Here is a 21,727-nt window from a genome sequence, read left to right on the forward strand (position 1 = left end):
AGGGCTCAAATCTAAGTCAAGTCCCAAGTCATTGACCTTCAAGTCCAAGTTGAGTCTAAAGTCTTAGTCCATTTTATAAAGTCAAGTTTCAAGTCTTAAAAATAGTGATTCAAGTCGGACTCGAGTCCAAGTCACAACTTGCAAGTCCCCACCTCTGATTGACATGCATAATAAAATATACGGCAGTATTTATAAGTATCACCTCTCGTTCAGAGTCTGCTGTAATTATGGACATCTTTCCCTGCAGAGATGTCAGTTTGTGGCAGCAGTCCTGGAGCAGTCGGACAAGGCCCTCATCATCACACATTTCTTCCCCGGCAATGGACACATCCTATGGACAAACCAGACACAAATGAGCCCTGAGTCAGCAAACTAAACTAAAACAAAATGTAGAAGAACAGTGGACAACTTTACATCCAGCCGGGCCTTGAGCCGTGACAGGCAGCGCTCCAGTTCAAACCAGGATGAGTCATGAAGAATGTAGTCCTCCCTCATGTTGTTGTTCAGTTTCGGGGCAACCTGTAAACCACTGTTGAACCTAATGGAAAAGACAACATGAAAGCACGTTATTTAACGCTTGAGTACATGATTTTCAATCTGCGGAAGAAACAAGCAGGTATTTAAATCAATTTAAACAGGGGGTGGAGGTAAATAAATGTTTGCTTCTCCCCACTCCTTTTCAGAATTATTCATTTTTGTAGACATATACAGATATCTGTGATTAGTAACATAAAATAATTGCCTTTACATATTGTTGATTACTTCTGGAATATAAGGCAATTTATGATTTGTCAAATATCCGAATAAACGTATTATTATTATTATGTTAACTCATAGCTAGCTCTCACAAATTCTTTGGCACATTGCTTATATTCACATGTAAACATTTTTGACCATTAGAATAGATTTAGGACTGTTTTTTTTCTTCTTCTTCTTCACATAGAAAGGAGAAGCAAGGAGGACCATCCTTGCACATCCAATCAGCTCTTATCCCTAATAGTCATATTGTGATAGTTGCATGGTCTTTAGTACAAGTTTAATTCAGAAAGTTCTGCTTTTACAACAGATTTTCCTTTACCATCCCTCATCCATCATGCTTTATCATCTTAAAAATGTTTATCAAAGCCATTCCTCTCCTCCTTTTTTCTTCCTTTTTATCATTAAGTGTGGTTTATACAAATGAAAAGCAGCTTTTCCAAAAATGGGAAGTACTTTGTAGTGATAGATGAGCACAAACTGTGTTGTAACTAAAGTATTGTGTGTGTTGTACTGTACTGTAGACTTAGATTTAGACAAACTTCTTTGAACCACAAGCGAAATTACTTAGACACAGTAGCTCACACATCACATTATAATATAATAAAGAAAAAAGAGGTTAATAATAATAATACATGATATGATGATTGACAGGACATAGGGTTATCTCTTATATAAGGATGAATTGTTGTACAGTTGTAGGGAGTATTATCTGTTACATAAAGGTGATTTGTTGTGCAGTTGCATAGAGTACAGTATGAATGCAGTCCTGCATCTCTCATTGTTACTTATTAAATAAGTCATCATTAGATTTTGAATACAAATGACATTGCTGAACTGACCGGAGATTATCGTCGGTTTCCTGGACTCCATCTTTCATGTCAACTACACTTCCTCTGACACATGTCATCCTGTCTCCTGCTGAGCTTTCCTGGAAGGCAATTAAACCAGAGACACACCTGACATGGACACACACGGATATCACAAAACTCACATCATTGTACAAAACATGGACACTCCTCTTCGGACAAGTTCAGACACACAACAGAAGATTAGTGCAACCACGCCTGTACCAAACACCAAACAAGCTTAAACTGTATTATGTCATAGCAACAAAAATCAATGCAAAATAAAATACTGTGTGTTTAGATAAGCTGTTTTTCAATTTACAATACAGCCTGTGAATATGTTGTCTTTTAATCTTTGTGAAATGTGTCAAGAAAGGCATTGATGGATAAAATCTTTTAATCATATTATTAATGTTACACTGGTAGAACTTAAGACCATAAAGCAGAAGATTAAGTGACCAACTAACAATAAAAAAAGAATAACTAGAAAAGTACTTTTGTCAAGAAACTTTACTGCCATTAGTGTAGTACAAGTGCTACAACTTCCCATCAATTCAAAACATGCACAATAGGTAAAATCCTCCGGCTAAGATAGTTCCGAATAAGCTTAGTTGCTACTAATATGTTTACAAAAATACATCTATGTATTTAAAGTAAAGAAATAAATAAGTAGAATAATTATTTTTGCCTTAACAGTAACAATAATTTATTATTTAAAGGGCCCATATGCTATATTTTGATGTGTGTTATAATGTTGTTTCCTCTTCAGAAATATACCTAGATTTGTGTTTTGTTTCATTCACACATTTTTTCCCTCAAACGTAAAACACTCTTTTCCACCTTGTGATGTCATGTCGTAATGCAGGAAGTGTTCCACTGTGTTTTTAAACTCCATACATCTTTACTAGAACAATTTGGATAATTTCAGACCTGGAATTGCCAATCTCTACTGACCTAAAGGTAAAAAGTAGCTGCTAACTTGAAAACTATCCCTTAATGACATCACAAGGTGCAACAAAGCATTTGAAACTTTGAAGATAGATTTTGTAGACAGACTAAAAATAAAAGGCAACCCCAAGTTACGTTTTTGAGGAGGTAACAATATTAAAACATGGTTTGCAGCTCACAACAATCAATTTTGTGCAATATAGGACTTTTAAAAAATGTCTAAAAACAACCTGGAAAATACTGTATCACAAAATCAAACTTTTATGCCAATTTTAATACCATAAACATTCAAACAACAACTATACTGGAAGTAATACTTAACCACAGTCTACAAGAACTACAGAACTACACCAGAGTCGAATAAGATTTGAATAAATTGAGACTTCTTACTGCACTTGGGCCTCTCTGGACTCCACCGACTTCAGTTACTTGAGCTTGTGGTTGGTTCACTGCTTTGACACAGGACTGGGAGTGTAGTGATTCATGCAGCTCCCTGGGTCCACCTCGTGTGCTGCTTTCACGCTTGTAATATTGCTCTAGCAGTTTCTCGCTCTCTTCAATCAGCACTGACTTCTGAAATGTGGAGTTTCTTAAGAACAACACGAGCTGAGAGAGATCCTTCACCCTGCAGGCCACAAAACACAACACAAAGCCGGTTCATTTGCTTAGTCAAATGGGACTCACCAAAATCCATGCTACTGGGATGATAAATGTAAATGGTGGATACAATTTTACAATAATTTTTATAACAAATGACCATTGTCTAAAACTAGGTTACACCCTCAGAGACCTAGAGGTGCTGGGATAGGCTATGAAACCACCCACACAATAAAAAGCAATGAATGAATGAAGACACCAGATTAAGTTTCTGTTCACACAATTATTTTTTTTATGTTTTTAATGGGTAAGAATACTTTTAGGTTGCATTCAGATTTGACCTGGTTTGCATCAAGTTTCGTCAGAAGGGTCCTATATTACACAAAATTGACTAATGTGAGCTTTAAGCCGTGTTATAATGTTACCTCAAAAACACAACTGGAGATTTGTTTTGTTTCATTCACACTCAGGCTAAATATGCAGGGTTTGTATGTTAAATATGTGTGAATGCAAACAAAACACAACTCCAGATATGTTTGTGATGAGGAAACAACATTATAACAGATGAGAAAATAGCCTAATATTTGACTAATGTTGACTAATATTCTAGCACTTGTAATTTCTTATTGTAGTTATAGTTATGTGAGTGCAAGTGTGAAGGGAGAAGTGTACGGTCATAATAAAGTGTTACAAATTGTGTCTTGTTTTGTAGCCGTTAGGGCACAGTTAGTCACCATTCTTGACCCCAAACAACTCAAGCTTACAAAAGCAAATATACACTCATAATACTTTCAATAGATGGCTAGTAAACTGTTAACAAAATATACTTCATTCATTCAGTGTCTGCTATTTTATTCCTTTCATTTAGACTTAGACAAACTTTGTTGATCCACAAGGGAAATTACTTTGACACAGTAGCTCAGACATCACAGTATATTATAATAACAAAGAGAGAAAATATAAATGGTAATAATACATCCTAAATAAGCAGGAAAAAAATGCAAGAGACTGGTGTCAAATAAGGCATAGTTATATAAATATATAGGTACAAGTAAAAATAAATAAATGAAATTGGATTGGATCACATAAAAAAAAGTATTGTACCTGTGTTGAACCACTTCCTCCTGCAGAACCCTGGGATCCTGGGTAAGCTCATCAGTGTTCAGCCATTGTTTGAAATGATCCACTTGTGTTTGGAGCCTGAAATACATGTATGTTACTACAATAAGAGTCCACACCGGTAGAAGGACGCATGCACACCTCAAACAAGTTAAACTGGCTCTGCTGTGTCAGTGCGGCTCCTCTCAACTGCATGGGAAAAAGGACGAGCACTACGTAGACCATCATGCTTTGCTTTGTGGACAAGAAGAAGGACAGCATATTGTTCTGCCATCGCACATGTTTGTCACACTATGCAACTTTTCAGGTGGAAGGGTCTGTCACCTGCTTGTGTCCATGGAGATGTTATTTCTTTGCATGGATGGTCCACAGGAGAGCATTAACTTGTCTATCAAGAAAGTAATCATTCATAGGTGTTTGTGGCTCAAAAATAATGACTCTTACTGTGGGTGGAGTCCTCTCTCCACAAACCTGACCTGTAACTTGTCCAGGTTACATTATCTGCTTTTCTCCATGGAAATAGATAAGTTTAATGCCACAGTGTGAAACATTACAAGCAAAGTAATGGCATCTCTGTGGTCAAAAGCAAGGTATGATAAGTATTAAGTATTAAAGGGACAGTCTGGAATTTTGAACATAGGACCTCATTTTCAAGTTAGCCAGAGTGTTGGAGACGTGTGAGACACTTTTCCTAGATATTCCTTAGATATTCCAGTCCTTGTATTTGCAGAGGTCGCTGGTGCTAGGCTAGCGCATGTCAATGGGCATAGTTACCCTGTCACTAAAAACAGTCTTACCCACTCCACAAAGCACCTGAGGCCAGACTGTCGATGTAAATGTTTGTGTTGATAGAATAATGTTTGAAATAAAACTAATCTTGCATCACATGAATCGTCGCATGTTAAGGGACTATTTTCTCATATATCAGTCCGACGCTGCCAAACTTTCTATCACGAAGTACAACTCGCTGCTGCTGCTCAGAGATAAATCCTTAGTGTTGGTTGGTTTTACTTCTAAAACTATTCTATTAACACAAACATTCACATTGACAGTCTGGCGTAATAACAGATTTGCTTCGGGTGTTTTGTGGAGTGGGTAAGACTGTTTTTTGTGGCAGGATAACTATGGCCATTGACATGCGCTAGCCTAGCACCAGCGACCTCTGCAAATAAAAGGATGGATGGAATATTTTAAAAAGTGTCTCCACACGTCTCCAACACTCTGTCTAACTAGGAAATGAGGTCCTATGTCCAAAATTCCAGACTGTCCTTTAAGTAGTAAGTAGTAACTTAATATATGCCTGAATCATTCCATTATTTGTTCATTATGATTTAGATTTGTGCTTTATTAAGAAATATGGTGAGGATAGGATGACAATTTTACGGTTCATTTCATTCATTTATGTATTTATTTTGGCCAAGTAAGCATTTTACATTCTTTTATAATGGAACATAGAGAGAGAAAATGTGCCCAATTGGCTCTCCCCCTCTTTTGCATTCTTATGACATTTTACATTAGACCATGTGAACTCAGGGAGTGAGGGCTTACAAGGTGTTATTAGATAAAAGAGAATTTCAACAATGATGGATCTCCCGATAAAATCCAACACTATTTTTCAGTGACAGCATACAGTAATTGGGTGTGACCTCTTACCTGTCATAGAGCTGTATGTGCCTGTGGGTTTGCTCCTCCACCTCACAGAAGAGCTGGTGCACCTGTGCCAGAGTCTCCTGTAGTTTATCTCCATTCTCAAACACACTCTCCAAACCATCGGGACGTCCCACTGAAAGCAGGACCCGCAGGTCTTCATGGAGAGTCAGGACCTGCTCATCCTGAACCTGCAGCTGCAAATACAGGTCCTGCAGACAATGGCAAAAACACACAACCTTTTTAATTTGCCCTTACTTCTGTAGGTTCTCGAATGATGCAGTGTAGAGCTTAAAGATACGTACATGTATGCATTTTGTGATCATTTATTTAGCCCATAATGGTGATTAACTGATGAACTAATTAATCATAATCACAAAAGTAGTAGTAGTAATAGTAAATAGCAACAAATTAATTACAAAAGTGAGACATAATTTAGGACCTCTTGGTGACCATAGCAATGTTGTTGTTGTGTATTTACTTATTTGCATTAGATTAATAGAGATGTGATTTATACAGTTGTTTGCAACCAGTTTTAAACATCTTGTCCAATTAGTTTTTTGTCTTTTATGCTTAATACTTTATTTCATTTTATAGGGCAATGCATATTATTGAAATCTGTAATTTCAGCGTAAATAGTATAGTTACAGGTTATCGTAAACAAGCTAATTTCCATCTATCGTCCCTAGGTAGATAACACACAGACCATTTTAAAAGTTAAGAATAGAGACAATACAGAACAGTGTATGTGGAATGAAATGCACATTACCTGAAGTTGTGAGAGAACTGTTGGTGGATCAGGACCGCTGAGGTTGAGCAGGGCCTCCTGAACAGTGTGTAAGGAGCACAGACTCTCAGATATTCTGTCACACACATTGGTTTTAGCAGCCTCTGTCTGTCTGAAGACCTCCTCAACTTCAGAAACAAGCTCCTGTAATTCATCCATCTTTGTCCTCATCTGAGCCTGCCCAACCTGTGTCACACACAAATAAAACAACACATGTCACTGAGATATATATGGGATAGTTAATTTCACACATAACTGCAAATGTTTTGAAAACTATTTGTTATTGCTTATGTTTCTGTATTGTACAGGAACATTTAAGTTTGAGAGATGACTGAAATATGAACAGATAAACTAACATGTTTGTTGTTGATTTTATGGGATGGGTCAAGTTTTTTTCTACTTATTTTTTTTTTTTTAAGTGTTCTTTGCCAAGGACATTCTAATTAAAAAAAATAAATAAATGTAAATAAATGTATAGGCTGCAACTTAATAATTGCTATTTGATTTCAACTGCTCTACATTGTGCAGCGCTGTTTTTGTTTATACTCCTTCAATCAAAGCACCATGTAATAGATACTGGACTACAGGCTTCTGCCACTCTTCATCAATAGGTAAAAATTAACTATGACAGCTACGAATATATTCTGAACTTAAATAAATAAAAATAGAAAAGGTTTACCTGCAGTTCCAGTGGGGGCTCTGCTGTCTGAAGCAGGGTCTGAATCTGTGTTGTTATTCGACTGAAACACTTGATACTCTCCTCCTGCTTTCTAACTTCAGTCTACACACAGGGGAGAGAGGGGAGGTGACCATAGCTCAAAGCCAACTTTATATTTCCCATGTGATGTCCAAAGTCACATTTTACAGTGTTATAATACACTACAACATTCTAGTACCTGTAAGACTTGTATGTCCTCCTCAGTCTGGAAAAATGGGGAGTGTGCAAAAGTGGCAAATTTTGTGCTGGTCCAGTGTTCAACCTCCTGCCCCAGTTTGAGAGCACCATCCCACAGACTCAGGGCAAACTGCAGGTTTTCAAAGTATGACTCCACTCTCTCAGAAATCTGCAACAAGTTTACAGTGTCCATGCAGATGTATTACAACCACGAGAACAACTATGTGAACTAAAATGTAGTTTTCAAGTTTTCTATTAGTTTGTAGTATTTATCTGCAGGATTAGGTTATAATAATTTAAAAAAAGAGTTAGTTTCATGTAAAGTATCCTGATTAATTTCTATTTTTAACTTGGTATTCAACTTACATCTATCCAATGGTCCATCAGACTCTGAGCCTCTGACTCAAAGGGGATGTTGCTGGGACATTGTGGGATTTGTTGTAAATGACCATGAAGTTGTTTTGAGACATTTCTCAGCTCTCCAACCTTGTCCCCAAGATTATTCACCTCAGATTTAGTTTCAGTAACCTGTGGTAATATATACAAAAGTGATTCAGAAAAATATATTCAACTATGAAGCTGTCAAAATGTTTCTTCTTTCTCCTAAAAAATTAATAAACTGCAGCCATAGTGTTATACCTTAGTGTGTAGTCTGTGCAGGTTTTCTCTTCCCATGTATGAGGCCTGCTCCTTCACTGTGCTCTCAGCTCTCTGTAAAGTTTCACCAATGTCTGTGCTGGTCTTCTGAAACCTCTTCAGCAGCTCAACCAAGTGACTACACTGTTCCAGTCTAAACAAAAAGCAGAACATTGAATCGTAAAGAACACTGAGAAATTTTGATCTCCTGCAAACATGGGGCTGGTGTTTTATTTACCGTTCTGAAATTGCTTTAGTGGTCACTTGCCAAAGATGCTCTACGTCATGGTTTACACTGATGTCACAACTTTCTGATTGTGAGCTATTTTTAATGTGCTCATACTCAGAGTGGAGACTAGACAAACTATTCTCCAATCTCATCAAGGCCCGAGATCTGTAGACATGCCATGAAGAATAGTTAAACAAGCTTCAATAAAATGCATAAATACATCGAGACTGATTGCCAGCGTACATCAATACAGCACATCAAGTTGTAATGAATGATGTTTATGTTTTGTTAGATAGTATATCAGAACAGAATCACTGAACTTGGTTAAAAACAAATCACTTGAGGGCTGCAACTAGTCAGTTGTCAATTTAGGAATCATATCAGGAATTTCAAGAAAATCACACAAGAAGTTTTCGCAAATCTTTCGCCTGTATAAACTATGGCCCAGGAACCAAATGCAGCCCTCAGATCTATTTTGTTGGCCCTCAAGCCTCCTGCAAATGATAATTTTATGGCAAATTTCAGTAATTCTGCCACTATAACCTCAATAAATTCACAATACGTTATGACAAACACCTAAAATTATTTCTACAAATGCAGCAATACCAACACTACTGCTATCGAATATTGGTACTGATACTGAAAAATTTGCTGTATTGGGTATTGATCCCATGATATTGGTTCAGTCAGTATCCTAACTGGGCCTTTAATTGGATATAGACTATTAGACTAGATTATTAACATGCTGATTTTCGCCTAGAACGTCTTTAATATTTGAACTTTTATTCATACAAAGCCGTTCAGATCTCTTGTGTAATAAGTTAACTGTGATTTGAGGAAATACACACTACACTGGTATTGGTTAAAATTGGGTATCGGCAGATACTTAAAGTCAAAGTATTGATATCGGAACTGAAAAAGATGGATCAGTTAATCCCTTACATGCAAACCATGTAATATATATTTCAGTCTGTGGCCCTTGAAATGTGAAAGGTGAAAAGTCTGGACACCCCCGGTTTAGATTTTGGGTTTGTAATATTATTGAGCCAAATTAAAATAAATGTATTCTTCGTGTACTGCTAATATCTGGAGATGTTGGTAGATAGTTATCAGCCTACCGTTGGTGTAGAGCGGGCAGAGTGACCTCCTGCAGACTCAGTTCCTCTGCTTCTGTTTGCAACTCCATCAGTTTCCCCATAAAGGCCATTTGTCTTTGGTTCCTGTTATCTCCAGGTTTAACTTCACTGCTCCTTTTTCTTATCTTCTTGTCTTTGGTCTCAACAGCATTTTCATTCTCCATTGTTTTGAAATGTTTAATCCTTTCTGAAACATTTGTCTTCAAGTCTAACTGAAATACATTCACTTTAGTAGATGTTGCCTGTGCATCTTCTTGAATTTGCGATCCTTCCTGTGTAACTTCCATATTTGTTGCATGTGTATCGACTTTATTGTCCAAAATCTTGCTGGGTTCAGTCCGAGTCATAGAGGAGATGTTACTAAAAGACTTTGAGACCATCTTCTTGGAGCTTTCTGAGACCAGTTTAGTTTTATCATCTGCAGACTCCATCTTGTCAATGGTGTCAGTGAAACATTTGGCACTGGAACATAAACAGAAGTACTTTGTTGTTTTTTTGTGTTGCTGATATTCAGATAACTACAGATTCAGAAAACTAAAAGAGAAAAACATACACTTAGATCCCCCAAGTAACATGCAGCAAAGTTGATTATAGTAATTTATGGTGGCAAACATGTTAATTGTTGTGTTTTTGAGTAAATTTAGTTTAAAGAGCCCATATTACGCTACTTTAGGATCTATGTTATAATGTCGTTTCCTCATCGCAAACATACCTGGAGTTATAATGCACTTGTTGAACACACAAACCGTACATATTTAAGATGAGTTCTTCTCCCAAAAATAAAACACTCTGTTCCACCCTGTGATGTCATGTGGTAATATAGTAACACTGTGTTTTTAACTCCATACTCCTACACTTGAATCATTTGGATCATTTTAGCTCTAGAATTGCCAGTCTTTACTGAAAAGCAGCTATTAATTTGCCATCACAAGGTGGAACAGAGTATTTTAAACTTTGTAGATGTACACAGACTAATGATAAATGGTTACTCAAACATGTGAATGAAAAATAACACAGCTCTGGGTATGTTTTTGAGGAGGTAACAACATTCCAACATGATGAAAAGTAAATTTTGTATAATAATATAAGGTCTTTACAAAAAATAAATAACAAATATCATTCAATAATTCTGTTTTACAAGCAACAGTAACAACCACTAAAGTAATAATCATTGGGAATCTAACAAACCACTAATGTAATATAAAAGTCGGTTTTAAATGTAATAAATTCCCACAAACGTTATAACTTTTGCCTGCCACAAATTTAAAAACAAAATTCCCACAAACTTAATACTTATTACATTTTTGGAACAGTAAAAATTTGAGCTCACCACAAACTCAATTACTCTCCACAAATGTAGCATAAAGCATTTCTTTTTAACAGGGACAATGCTCATTAATAAACATTTCTGTAAAATAAATACTCTCTTATAATGCAACATTGCAAAAACTAAAATCTAGCCAAATAAAGATTACTTGAATTAAAAAAGTTTAATCATAATTTGAGTAAAATGATCTACCAAAAGAACAAGACTTTTTGTACTTAAAACATGAAAATAGATCTTGCTTTACTTAGATAAGAAAAATACAACTCTCTGCACTTAAAATAAAGAAACTAAATCAAATGTTACTTGAATTAAGAAGCACTTATTCCACTGGTAGATAATTTTACTTGCCAAGTTGAATCTACTCCAATAAACGAAAATGTTATTAATTTAAGTTAATTTTAACTTACCTAGACATTGATTTTTGCAGTGTGACATTATATAAAACACAGAATGTTTGTCATACTGTATATGCAACACAAAGTAATTAAAGTTTTGCTGACTCATTTTAAATGCTTGCCACTGTAAATACAGGTTATTGAATTATTAAACTGAAGATACAGTGTTTTTCTGTTTTGTTCAGTCCCCACGGTGCAACAAATATATCCTTTATTTATTAAATCTTTCAGCAGGTTGGAACTTGAGAATAAAGTTTCATAATGCATGTGGTTTGGCCCAGAGTTCAAACTATTCTTGTAAAGCACTGAGAAACTATTCAACTAACTATTAATAAAACAATGGTATTACGTATCACATCAAACACTAAAAATGCATCACTAATCATCTGTTAGATCAGGGTTTCCTAAACTTTTTTTTTTTCCGGGGACCCATATTTTAAAAGTCACAAACCTTCGTGAACCAAGTCAAAAGACATTATTTGTAAATCACAAAATAAAGGTGGATTTGACCATTACTGAACATTAATGAGAATATTTTATTGTTGACTGAGTGATTGTATCTCTCTGAACAATTAGTATTACTCAAGTTTTAAACAATGAAAAACAGTAATTGAACCAGCAATAAAAGGAACCATAAGTCGCCTATTTGGACATTAAATGTAGCCTATTTCTTTTTCCATTCAGCATTCAATTGAACCAGCAATACTGGAACAAAACAGTCAATAAAATAATTAAAAAATTTAATTAGAAATTATACAAAACATGTCTTAACATTTCAACAATTCTAATGAGATAGGTGGGCCTGTCTGCGTTTTTGTAGTGCGTTCCAGTCTGGGGTGCAGGAGGAGAGCACAACAGCAGATTAGGCGTAACATTGAGTGTGTTTCTGTGCTTTGTCTTCATTTTTGTGAGCACAGAAAATCTCATGTGTCAGAACTGTAGATTGCAGACCTACATGCAGATTGTGACAAGGCGACCTAAAAAAAATCTCTTGTGTGAGGTCTTTGGGAAAGAATGTGTTAAGGTAAGGGTTAGATCAGCATTTCAGATCATCTCCATGTGTGTTGAAAATATGTGTGTTGTATGTGCACACAGTATACAGATTACTAAGAAAACGTATTTATTCTATGTGTCATTTGTCAGTTGCTCATACTATCACTGGTTTTAAAACAATTACATTTTGGTGCACTACTTCATTCAATACGTAAAATTTAAAGGGAAAGTTACCGTCTAGTCTGTACCCAGTATACAATACTTTGTCTTAAAGGCTTGATACCAGAGAGGGTAACTATAATCCAGGTGTGCCTGTATCATATTTAGTTAAACCACTTTTCTTTTGTGAAACGGCTTGACTCATATGGTTTAGATGCTATAAATACATTAATAGACAGGCCATATATTACATTTAAAACCCATAATACAAAATAATATATATGTCTAATATATATGAATAGGATTACCTTTGTACTTCTTGCTGACTTGTGAGCTGATGTTTTGACTGCAGGTTAGTTGTGGTGCCAGTCCCATCTTGGTTTCCCCTGCTCCTCACAGAGTACATCTCCTGGTAAAAGACAAGGCAGCAGTGCGGTAAGTAAAAAGACACAACGTGAGCACATCCAATTACTGCAGATTAAGGGCCTATAGCTGCTGCCACGGCGTGCGAGTGGCATGAAAGCCAATCAAACTGCAGGTATTGTTTAGTAACTTTGATAATAAGGATACATGCAGGAGGCTGGAATTTAAGTGTGCTTCAATTTGGTTGAATTTTAAACTGAACAATTGAAATAACTTCATTTTTAAACCATATTTCACTTGTAGCTTATCTCCAATAGTGAAAAATTTTATCTACTACTTTTCTTGCATCAGTAACTGTAATAGTAAACAGTAAAGAAGACACATTAGGCTAGAACAGGGTGTCCCAGTTCGCAGTTTTGAGTCCTGTGTCCCTTGTCCCAGTAGATTTAACCAAAACTATTGATTTGTTCCAGTTTCACATGTCCCTTGTGTCTTTATTTTTGACCAATTTGAAACCTGCCAACAGTAAAGAGGGGCATAAACTGACAATAGTTTAGCTGAAATACAGAAAATTGTGCATCAAAATTACCAGAACACAAAGAATGAAGATTATCTCGGATTACCGGTATATATACTGACTCACTTTAGGTTTATGCCTACTATATTGTTACAATCTATGAAATCAGTGGATATTTAGAATTGCAGTATTGATTGATTGATTTTAAAAAAGTATGCTGATTTCTGATGAAAACTGTAGATAGCTGCAGTTCAAGGTGGCAAGCAGCAGATTATTTGTTTATATTTTATAGTTTTGCTGTTGAATGTGTATCATCATAAAAGAAGGGAAATAGACTACTAAAACATAAATCAGCAACTTTAGAAACAACTGTGATTGAATCGGAAGGGGAAACAAAGAATAAACTTAAGAAAAGTTTTGTTTAATAGTGAAGGGAACATAAAATACAGTGAAATAACAATACCTCCTTCTGTGGTTCTTCTTCATGCTTTGTGGTCAATCTTTTACAGGGTTCTAGAGACACTTGCATCTTCCTTTCTCTGATCTTTCTCCACAACATGTCTATATAAACTGACATGTCCATACGCACGTCCTGAAAGTGGGACAGTACTTTTGATTAGGTACGGGGTAAGGAGATGATACTAATCAAACACAACAGCAGATATGAGTCTTACCTCCCATTGCTTTTTCACTGAATCGGAGAGTATCTTTAAATCCTCAAGTTGGGGTTCAGAACAGAATGCTCCAAAAGTGTCCACAGCAGACAGAAAGTCCTCCAGGAAATCAGGCTGCAGAGCTTTTAATGCCCTCTGCATAGAATCAACCAAAAAGGTCACAAGGCAGTCACTGTGAGATTCATTTATTATGTAGTCGTAGTACATAGTTGTAGATTTCACAAGCTGTACAAAGCTGTGGTAACTGACATTGTGAAATCTCTAACTTAGCCCAAAGACATTACATCATGTTATGTTTATGTTTTGATAGTACCTCTTTCCTCTTGGCCTCAGCCTCTGTAATGTCTCTGTTGCTGAATAGCTTGATAGCCTGCTGAATCCGAGCCTGGACTCGTACTCTGGTCTTCTCCACTCGACTTTTAGCTTTTTGAGATTCTGTTGGACCTTCATGGAAACTTTCAACTTGGGGTCGTGAAGATTTTTTATAGTGTATATCATTTTTGCAGTCATCAGTAGACAGGTTAGGCTCCTGAAATAAAAAAAATATTATGTAATTTCTTGTCATTTATGTATTACAAGCATATACAATAACTTGTGAACTGAGTTTTGAATAATTACTGTATACATTTCACATGTCATAATGAATAACCAGTAGCATACAGTAAAAAATTGTATCTGAATTTCAAACCTGTGTGTTGGCAACAGGAGTGACTGATTCAATTGAGAATTGTAGAAATTGCGCCACAAATGTCATAATAGACTTCTCATCAGGGTCAGGGACATCAACATCTGAAAAACAGTTATGTAATTAAACTGTAAAGAGGGAAACATACTACACTGTAACATCAAATCTGATTCCACCTTACCATGTGGTTCCAGGAGGCGGGGTATGTGCAGCTCCCTTTCTGACAGCTCAAAAGCCCTCTCCAGGTTCTCTAGGTTGGTTCTGGTCTGGACTTGGGTCAAATCCAACAGCTTTGGTCTGAGAGAGCAGAGGACGGCCAAGAATGCCTCCCCACTCCTCCAGCTCGATGTAAAGTCTGTGATGGTGACAGAGCAACCAGCCCTAGAAAATGTAGAAAATAATACATGTATTATCACTGCAAGTAGAAGGCAGTTAAAAATTCTGACAAGCTATATTAAGATGAGACAATTTCTATTCTATTTAAAGCTGTGAATTGTAATATATTTCTAGAGGTTGATCATAATTAGATAATATAATTGTACAAGCTCACCTATGGCACTGGTTTTGAGCCCATGTGAGCAGGGCTTGTTTAGCTGAGAGTCCAAAGCTCTTGTGTAGTGAAGGCTGAGTACTTAAACAGGATTCAGCTCTGTCCAAAGAGTCCAGGGTGGAAGGAGGAAATATGCTGGACAGATTGATAGCCATCTCCTCTATCTAAAAAGAAATGTAATAGTAAGCAACTTGTTTTGGACTATGGGTTTGGAAGCATAGATGTTGGATAATGACCATCTCTCATTATCTATAATTACAAAGGAATTAATGTAATCATATTAGCAAAAATGCAAATGTAAAAAAAGACAGATGTAATTTTTTTTTATATTATATTTACTATTTAAGAGAAGTACTTACATGAAAATGGAGAATAATGGTCCATATTAGGCCAAGGATAATTGCAGGTTTTCCATCAATAATATCTGGGACATTTATATTTACTAATTTTACCTGTTAAAAAACACAAGAAAACGTCTGAGGTCTGAGGACACTTTCAGACATGATTTTAAAACATACAGAACATACAGATTTGTTCTTGAGAAAGTCCAGCACGGTCTCAATGTCTGCTCTCTGCTTGAAGACTCCATCTATTCTTTGCCTTGTCTGTAAATAGATTTTGTTAGTCTTTAATCCCTCATTCATTACTATTTGAATTTGGATTTGGTAAGCAATAGAAAAGTAAATTACCATGGGCTGGCCTGTAATCACCTCTAGAAGGTCGAGCAGAATGGAGCCATCTCTGAGGTCAACAAACAGGTCTGACACATGTGAGGGCGGACTCCTCTTTTAGACGACATATAATACAAAAATCACATGAGGTTTATTATAGGTTTACAGCAGTCCCAAACAAAGCGGCTGATTACATAAAATTAATTATAAATCTGTATTCAAAAAGTTACATAAGTGAAGAACCAAAAGCTAGAGGCACAATCTACATTCTTTGAAAGGTCCTAGATGACACAAAAAAGGGTCTTGTGAACTTTAAGACATGTTGAATGTCGTTACCTCCACAAATGCATACCTGGAGTTGTATTTTGTTTCGTTCACACATGTTTTAGTAATCCTGTGTAATTTTGGACTGTCTACATCTCAAAAGTTCAGAATTCTCTGTTCCAGCTTGTGATGCCTTGAAGCGTCAGTTTTCAATTTTACAGTTACCTTTCATTGTTTCAGGAGAAATGGACAATTCAAGGACTGAAATTACCTAAAATTATTCTATTCTTGACATTGTTTTCTGTTTGAGAGAAGAACTCAGCCTAAATTTGCAGGGTTTGTGAGTTAAACATGATGAATGAAACAAAAACAACTCCAGGTATTTTTGTGATGAGGAAACAACACAATAACAGATCAGAAAATCGCGTAATACGGGCCCTTTAAAGTATTTGCAACAAGACCTAAAAATACTATTGCTACTACAAATATCTTCTCTATTCACCTAGTACAACCCCTGTCACAGCTCCTTCTGGCCTGTCAAATGCTGAGGACAAATTCTCCAACAAGGACAACAAAATTAGTAAAAAGTTACACTACTACATCACTATTCCTACTACAGAAACCACCGCCTTTTCTTTTACTACTCACTCTGCAACTTTTCATTGATTGTTGATTGTCTAAGTTTGAGTTTTTTTTATGTTTATTAGCTGTATAACTGATGTAATTGGTTATGACGCTGTGTTGGTAGCTCAAATTACACACAGTCTTGCTCTACTTGGGCTCTATTTTTACCCCTAACCCTGGCAGGACATGGGTCTGATGCCTCCTCGGACCAGTGCGACCAGATCCACTGTCCCCTCTGTGACTCAGCATGTGACAGTCTGCAGCAGATCACTTACAGAGGGAACACTACGTCAACAGGAACTTCTTAACTGCTTTTTATGCTACGAAGATGTATTTGCATTATATATATATGACGAGCGGTTGACCTACTTTTGATAGCGCGCATGAGGAGGGGGGTGGTTTGAAATTGTTCTGAATGAAGCCAAGTTGTACAATTGAAGAAATGTGATTCTACTTAACCTTGTTTATATCAGCAATTTGAATTAACCATACCTTCGCAAGCTGAGCGTTCATCCAGTTGGTAAATGTTCTTTTCTGAATTTGTTCTTGCTCCACTGTAAAAAAAAAAAAAAAAAAGACATCTTAAATAACTTTTGAATTACTTTGAATGTAAAAGTGAAAGTTACATTTAATTATTGTCCCAGGAGATATGGAATGCATGGTGCTATTTGTTACTAAAAACATTTACTGGTTCAAATCTATTCATCAAAACTTGTGACGTGACACTTGTTTGTATGATATATTGTCAAAGACACAGGTGTAAAACTCTGATAACTTAACGGTTATAAAGTGTAATATCCTTCTTTTTTATTGCCTTGCTTCCTACATCCTACATGGAGGACTGCCAGTCAAAATAAGACGTGCAGCAAGGCAGGAGAACCCCAGACAGTGACATATTTAGACACAGGACAAAAAAGAAAACCTAGATCGCTATTCATTACTCAAATAAGACATATATAAACAATGAAGTAGCTTTGGAAAAACAGGGACACACTCCACAGGATCTGTTGGTAAAATAAAAGCTATACCAGATATAGTACTAAGATAGACCTTGCTGAAAAGGAGCACATGTTTTGCTTTATAATTAAACTATGGCTGCTTTTATTATCTCAAGCTTTCACTCCTTTTTTAGCCAAACCTATATTGTCCTATGATCCTTTCAGTGCTCCATGATATTTAGTGAATTAACACATTTTTGTTGTCTGTAGTTAAATTCACACCATTTAGCACAAGGGCTTGTCCTGGAATAAAACTGCATTGTAATATAGAAAACGTTACTATTTATGATACATCAGTTTAAAGAAATGCAAGCTCACAATGTTGATGATATAGTTAAATTAATTGTCTTACCATGTAGCAGCATGTGCATGTCATCAATGTCCAGTGATATTCCCTCATCCTCCTCCTCTACTCCACCTGAAGCCATCATCAGTCCCAACAAACTGAGCTCATCTTAACAAGACATGAAAAGAAAAAGACAAGTGTTGCTGATGATTCCACCAACAATTTAATTTAAGTGTGATTAGTCATCCTAAGATATGCCCATCCACACCCCTTTCTTCACCATAATTTTGACAGAAACAAGTTCACACATGCAAAACTTTCCACAAGAGCTGCAAAAGAAATTGTTACCATGGTGTATGAAAACGCTCACTCAGCCACAGTCCAAAAACACAACAAGTACTCTAGAGATTCAAACTAGATAAACTGGTTACTCACAACTTTCACATTCCTGGAGGTTTGTTGACCACTAAAGCATGCTTTATGAAGGGAATCCAAGGCAGTGTGCTGTGCCCACAACCCACAGTCAGTGGGCAAAACAGTGAATGGACCCACACCAGAACAGTACTTGAGGCAGAACTAAACCCGGAGGTGAACAGACATGAAGCAGGTGGAGTCAAGGGGTGGAGTTAAGATTCAAAACACTCCCTCACTTAAAGGAGCGCTATGTAACTTTTCTGGAGGAGAGTTTGCAACCTTGTTTTTCCAATGATGCTTTTTCTTTGCTTGAGATGTTCCTGAGAATGACATTATTTTGTAGTTATTCAGTTACAGTATTTATTGCGCAAAAATACCTTTGAACTGTGAGCGTAAATGCAGGCCTCTCCACAGATCCTTGACTCTGGCTGGTAGTGTCACCTACTTGTTACAGTGTTGACATATTTCATGCCTCACTATCAAACATTATAGCCAAAATTATCACATCTCCATGGAAACAGCCAGGCAGAAAAGTTACATAATGCACCTTTAATGGAACCTCAATTTCTGCAACTTAACCATGATCCATGAACTTAACTTAGGGTGACCAGAATTTCAAAATCAAAAACTGGGTCACCCCGTTTGTGGTGGTTGGCAATAAAAAAAGAGTATGCAATTAAGAAAAACTGTTCTGCACTCAGCCCATTCACGACTAACATGTGAGTCAGTAATCACATTTTCTGTCTTTACTGTTGGCAGGTATTAAATTGGTTAAAAATAGGGACACCGGGGACATTTCTTGTATAAAACTGGAACAAATCAATGGTTTTCGGATAAATCTGCAGGGACAGGGGACATAGGGCTCAAAACTGGGACTGTCCCGGGTAAATAGGGACGTCTGGTCACTCTAACTTAACTCTAAAATCTTGCTTAATGATGATAAAATATACTAATTAGGATGCCTAATTATTTACAGCAAACGTTAAAATAGAAACAAGTGCTTACTAAGTTCACCATTAAAAAAACAAAGTTACGTTTCAAAATCATTCACCAATGAACTTCAGTCTTATCTATTTCAACAGACAAAATACTAATTAGCTAAAAATACAAAATGTTACCAATAATCCTTTAACATCCATGTCCAGTTTACCCACGTTGTCTCCTCAAGATGGAGCTAAGAACCAGCCACAGGTGTTTATGTAACAGTCTGGTTCCATGTGGGGGCGCTGTGCACAAATCCGGCACTACAAATCTACGGAAACTACATCCGAAGAAGCAGCCCGTCCCACGACTTTGAGGTTAGCAGCAGCCGCAGCGATTTGACCTTTCCTCTACAGCAAATCCTCACAAAGTAACTATCTGATCTTTTATTATTTAAGCATCTTACGTTCCTTAGATCCAAATAAGACTGGTGCTCTTTGCTGATTGGTTTAATTGGCTGTGCATTTTGTATTTTCTGTGTGCCCCTGCTAAAATCACGTTAGCCTAGTTAGCATCACAAATGGTAGTTTCTTCTGTCATTCAAAAGGCAGTCTGTAATTTTAGATTAACTCGTTACACCTCACAGTGTTAATTATATAAGTTTTATAATGTATTTCGGAGAGATATTCCGTGGATCGTTTATTTGACAAAATAGATAAATGCTAAATGACTAATAGCGGTGCACCAGCCTGCTTCAGTCTAAATTGGAATTATGTAATATTAAATAATAATTATAATGTCGAAAGGTTTTTCAAATTTATAATGTCTGTGTTACTAGTGAAGGACCATATATTGTAATAACTTAACCATAAAATAAAATAAATTAAAAGTCTAAATTGTGAAGATCAGATTTTCATTTGAGTTGATCAGTAAATATTTATGTCTGTATTGCAGATGGCTGGACGCTGGTTAGGAACTTTGTGGGGAAGGGTTTCCCCCTACTACACAAAGGCTTACCAGGAGGTGTGGGTTGGTGTAGGCATCATGGCATATTTTTACTACAAAATATCCTATGGAGGTAAGTGAAAGTGAAATAGATCTAATAAGAACACAGAAACACATACATGCACACGCTGACTGTACATAACTGACGTACTGTATTCTTTGTTTTCTTTTATAGGAAAGAAAGCTGTGAAGGACAGTAGTAAGTGCCCTTGTGTTGTCTATATTTTTGCTCTGTTATGTTTTTAGATCTTATGCAGTAATACACATGATGGCTGTCCTGTCTTTATAATATTCATATTTTTATCACGTAACTGTGAATGGATGAATCCATTGTGCACCACTGGAGCACTTGTGTTATCTCAGTATGAAGACATATCTGTAATTTGTATAATTTCTCTCTTACAGAACCTGGCCATTAAGCTGTCTGCTGTGTGGACCTACCTCCAATCCCATATTATGATACCCCTGTCATAAACCAGAGACCAGATTTGTGTTAATTTTGTTAATATGGAACCAATAAAGTTGATATTTAAAATGGGTATTGTTCGGGGTGTATTTACTACTTTAAATGTATGCCCATTAGTAGTCAATAGTTGGTTATGGTAAGTAATTGAGTTATCAGTGTATGAGTTTTTCAGATTTGTTCAAACTACAACGGCACAGGTTGTAAAGTGGACCTATTTATAAGGAAAACTAGTTTACATTTTCCAGGTTTACATTTTAACCAGCTGGATTAAATAATTACCCGACTATATTTAGCTTTTGGTGGGTGTGTGGGCTCAGAATATTACTCCACAACCTCTAACACACTTAATAATATAAGATACAACATTGAATCTAACTTCACCAAGCCAACAAACACACACAAATACACAAAACTATATTAAAAGAACCTACAATTAAGTACATCTAGTTGAGTCCAAATAAGGGTTGCACCTGCTTCAGTTTCATCAAATCGTCATAATTTTGATAGACATTTTGGCAGGATTTACAAATTCTAATCTGAGCCTTAGAAGTCGGATCTCTCAAGTGTGTTTCAAAGTAATTGCCTTGACTGTGTCATTCACGTGTACCGCGAGGGTGGGGGGGCAGATGACAGACCGGGTTTGTGTGTTCCCTCCCACTCTCCTACCGCCGCTGCTCGCTGGTGCGCACCGACTCGCTCTGCGTTCGCTCGCTCCCTCTCCGCGCGTTCAAACATGGCGAAACTCTTTGCCATTATACCGCCGCCACCACCCCCCTCATCCACACCGCTCTCTTGTTCATCTCTTCTACCACCCTCA

General features: G+C 36.6%; 2 protein-coding genes across 2 annotated transcripts in view; one reads left to right on the forward strand and one right to left on the reverse strand.

Moving 5' to 3' along the window:
* The window catches only part of LOC110175306 (nesprin-2), a 96,436-nt gene extending 77,772 nt beyond the window's left edge, over positions 1 to 18,664 (reverse strand). Inside the window, exons 1-26 of the mRNA XM_055149634.1 lie at positions 18,540 to 18,664; positions 18,171 to 18,272; positions 17,313 to 17,374; positions 15,951 to 16,046; positions 15,789 to 15,866; positions 15,621 to 15,713; positions 15,262 to 15,425; positions 14,893 to 15,092; positions 14,715 to 14,815; positions 14,340 to 14,555; positions 14,027 to 14,161; positions 13,816 to 13,944; positions 12,781 to 12,881; positions 9,581 to 10,060; positions 8,472 to 8,627; positions 8,237 to 8,387; positions 7,964 to 8,125; positions 7,599 to 7,766; positions 7,382 to 7,483; positions 6,685 to 6,888; positions 5,922 to 6,127; positions 4,254 to 4,349; positions 2,943 to 3,177; positions 1,599 to 1,687; positions 415 to 538; positions 203 to 331 (exon numbers count right to left, since the gene is read on the reverse strand). Of these exons, the coding sequence (XP_055005609.1) occupies positions 203 to 331; positions 415 to 538; positions 1,599 to 1,687; positions 2,943 to 3,177; positions 4,254 to 4,349; positions 5,922 to 6,127; positions 6,685 to 6,888; positions 7,382 to 7,483; positions 7,599 to 7,766; positions 7,964 to 8,125; positions 8,237 to 8,387; positions 8,472 to 8,627; positions 9,581 to 10,060; positions 12,781 to 12,881; positions 13,816 to 13,944; positions 14,027 to 14,161; positions 14,340 to 14,555; positions 14,715 to 14,815; positions 14,893 to 15,092; positions 15,262 to 15,425; positions 15,621 to 15,713; positions 15,789 to 15,866; positions 15,951 to 16,046; positions 17,313 to 17,374; positions 18,171 to 18,249 (3,756 nt within the window). The 5' untranslated portion in view covers positions 18,250 to 18,272; positions 18,540 to 18,664. The remainder of the gene's footprint in view (positions 1 to 202; positions 332 to 414; positions 539 to 1,598; positions 1,688 to 2,942; positions 3,178 to 4,253; positions 4,350 to 5,921; positions 6,128 to 6,684; positions 6,889 to 7,381; positions 7,484 to 7,598; positions 7,767 to 7,963; positions 8,126 to 8,236; positions 8,388 to 8,471; positions 8,628 to 9,580; positions 10,061 to 12,780; positions 12,882 to 13,815; positions 13,945 to 14,026; positions 14,162 to 14,339; positions 14,556 to 14,714; positions 14,816 to 14,892; positions 15,093 to 15,261; positions 15,426 to 15,620; positions 15,714 to 15,788; positions 15,867 to 15,950; positions 16,047 to 17,312; positions 17,375 to 18,170; positions 18,273 to 18,539) is intronic.
* A 1,070-nt stretch (positions 18,665 to 19,734) lies between these two features.
* atp5mj (ATP synthase membrane subunit j) lies at positions 19,735 to 20,981 on the forward strand. The gene is made up of 4 exons (XM_020920724.2): positions 19,735 to 19,869; positions 20,394 to 20,517; positions 20,620 to 20,643; positions 20,850 to 20,981. The coding sequence occupies exons 2-4, from the start codon at positions 20,394 to 20,396 to the stop codon at positions 20,861 to 20,863; spliced, it is 162 nt and encodes a 53-aa protein (XP_020776383.1). The 5' UTR covers positions 19,735 to 19,869; the 3' UTR covers positions 20,864 to 20,981.
* Positions 20,982 to 21,727: the final 746 nt, after the last annotated feature.

This window comes from Boleophthalmus pectinirostris, unplaced genomic scaffold (genome assembly GCF_026225935.1).
Source record: "Boleophthalmus pectinirostris isolate CB_2022bp ecotype Guang Dong unplaced genomic scaffold, ASM2622593v1 HiC_scaffold_13, whole genome shotgun sequence".
Lineage (NCBI taxonomy): Eukaryota > Metazoa > Chordata > Actinopteri > Gobiiformes > Gobiidae > Boleophthalmus > Boleophthalmus pectinirostris.

Coding starts and splice junctions, on each gene's coding strand:
- atp5mj (XM_020920724.2), top strand. CDS start 20,394: ATGGCTGGACGCTGGTTAGGAACTTTGTGGGGAAGGGTTTCCCCCTAC. Junction 20,518..20,619: donor CTACAAAATATCCTATGGAG/GTAAGTGAAAGT, acceptor TTTCTTTTATAG/GAAAGAAAGCTGTGAAGGAC.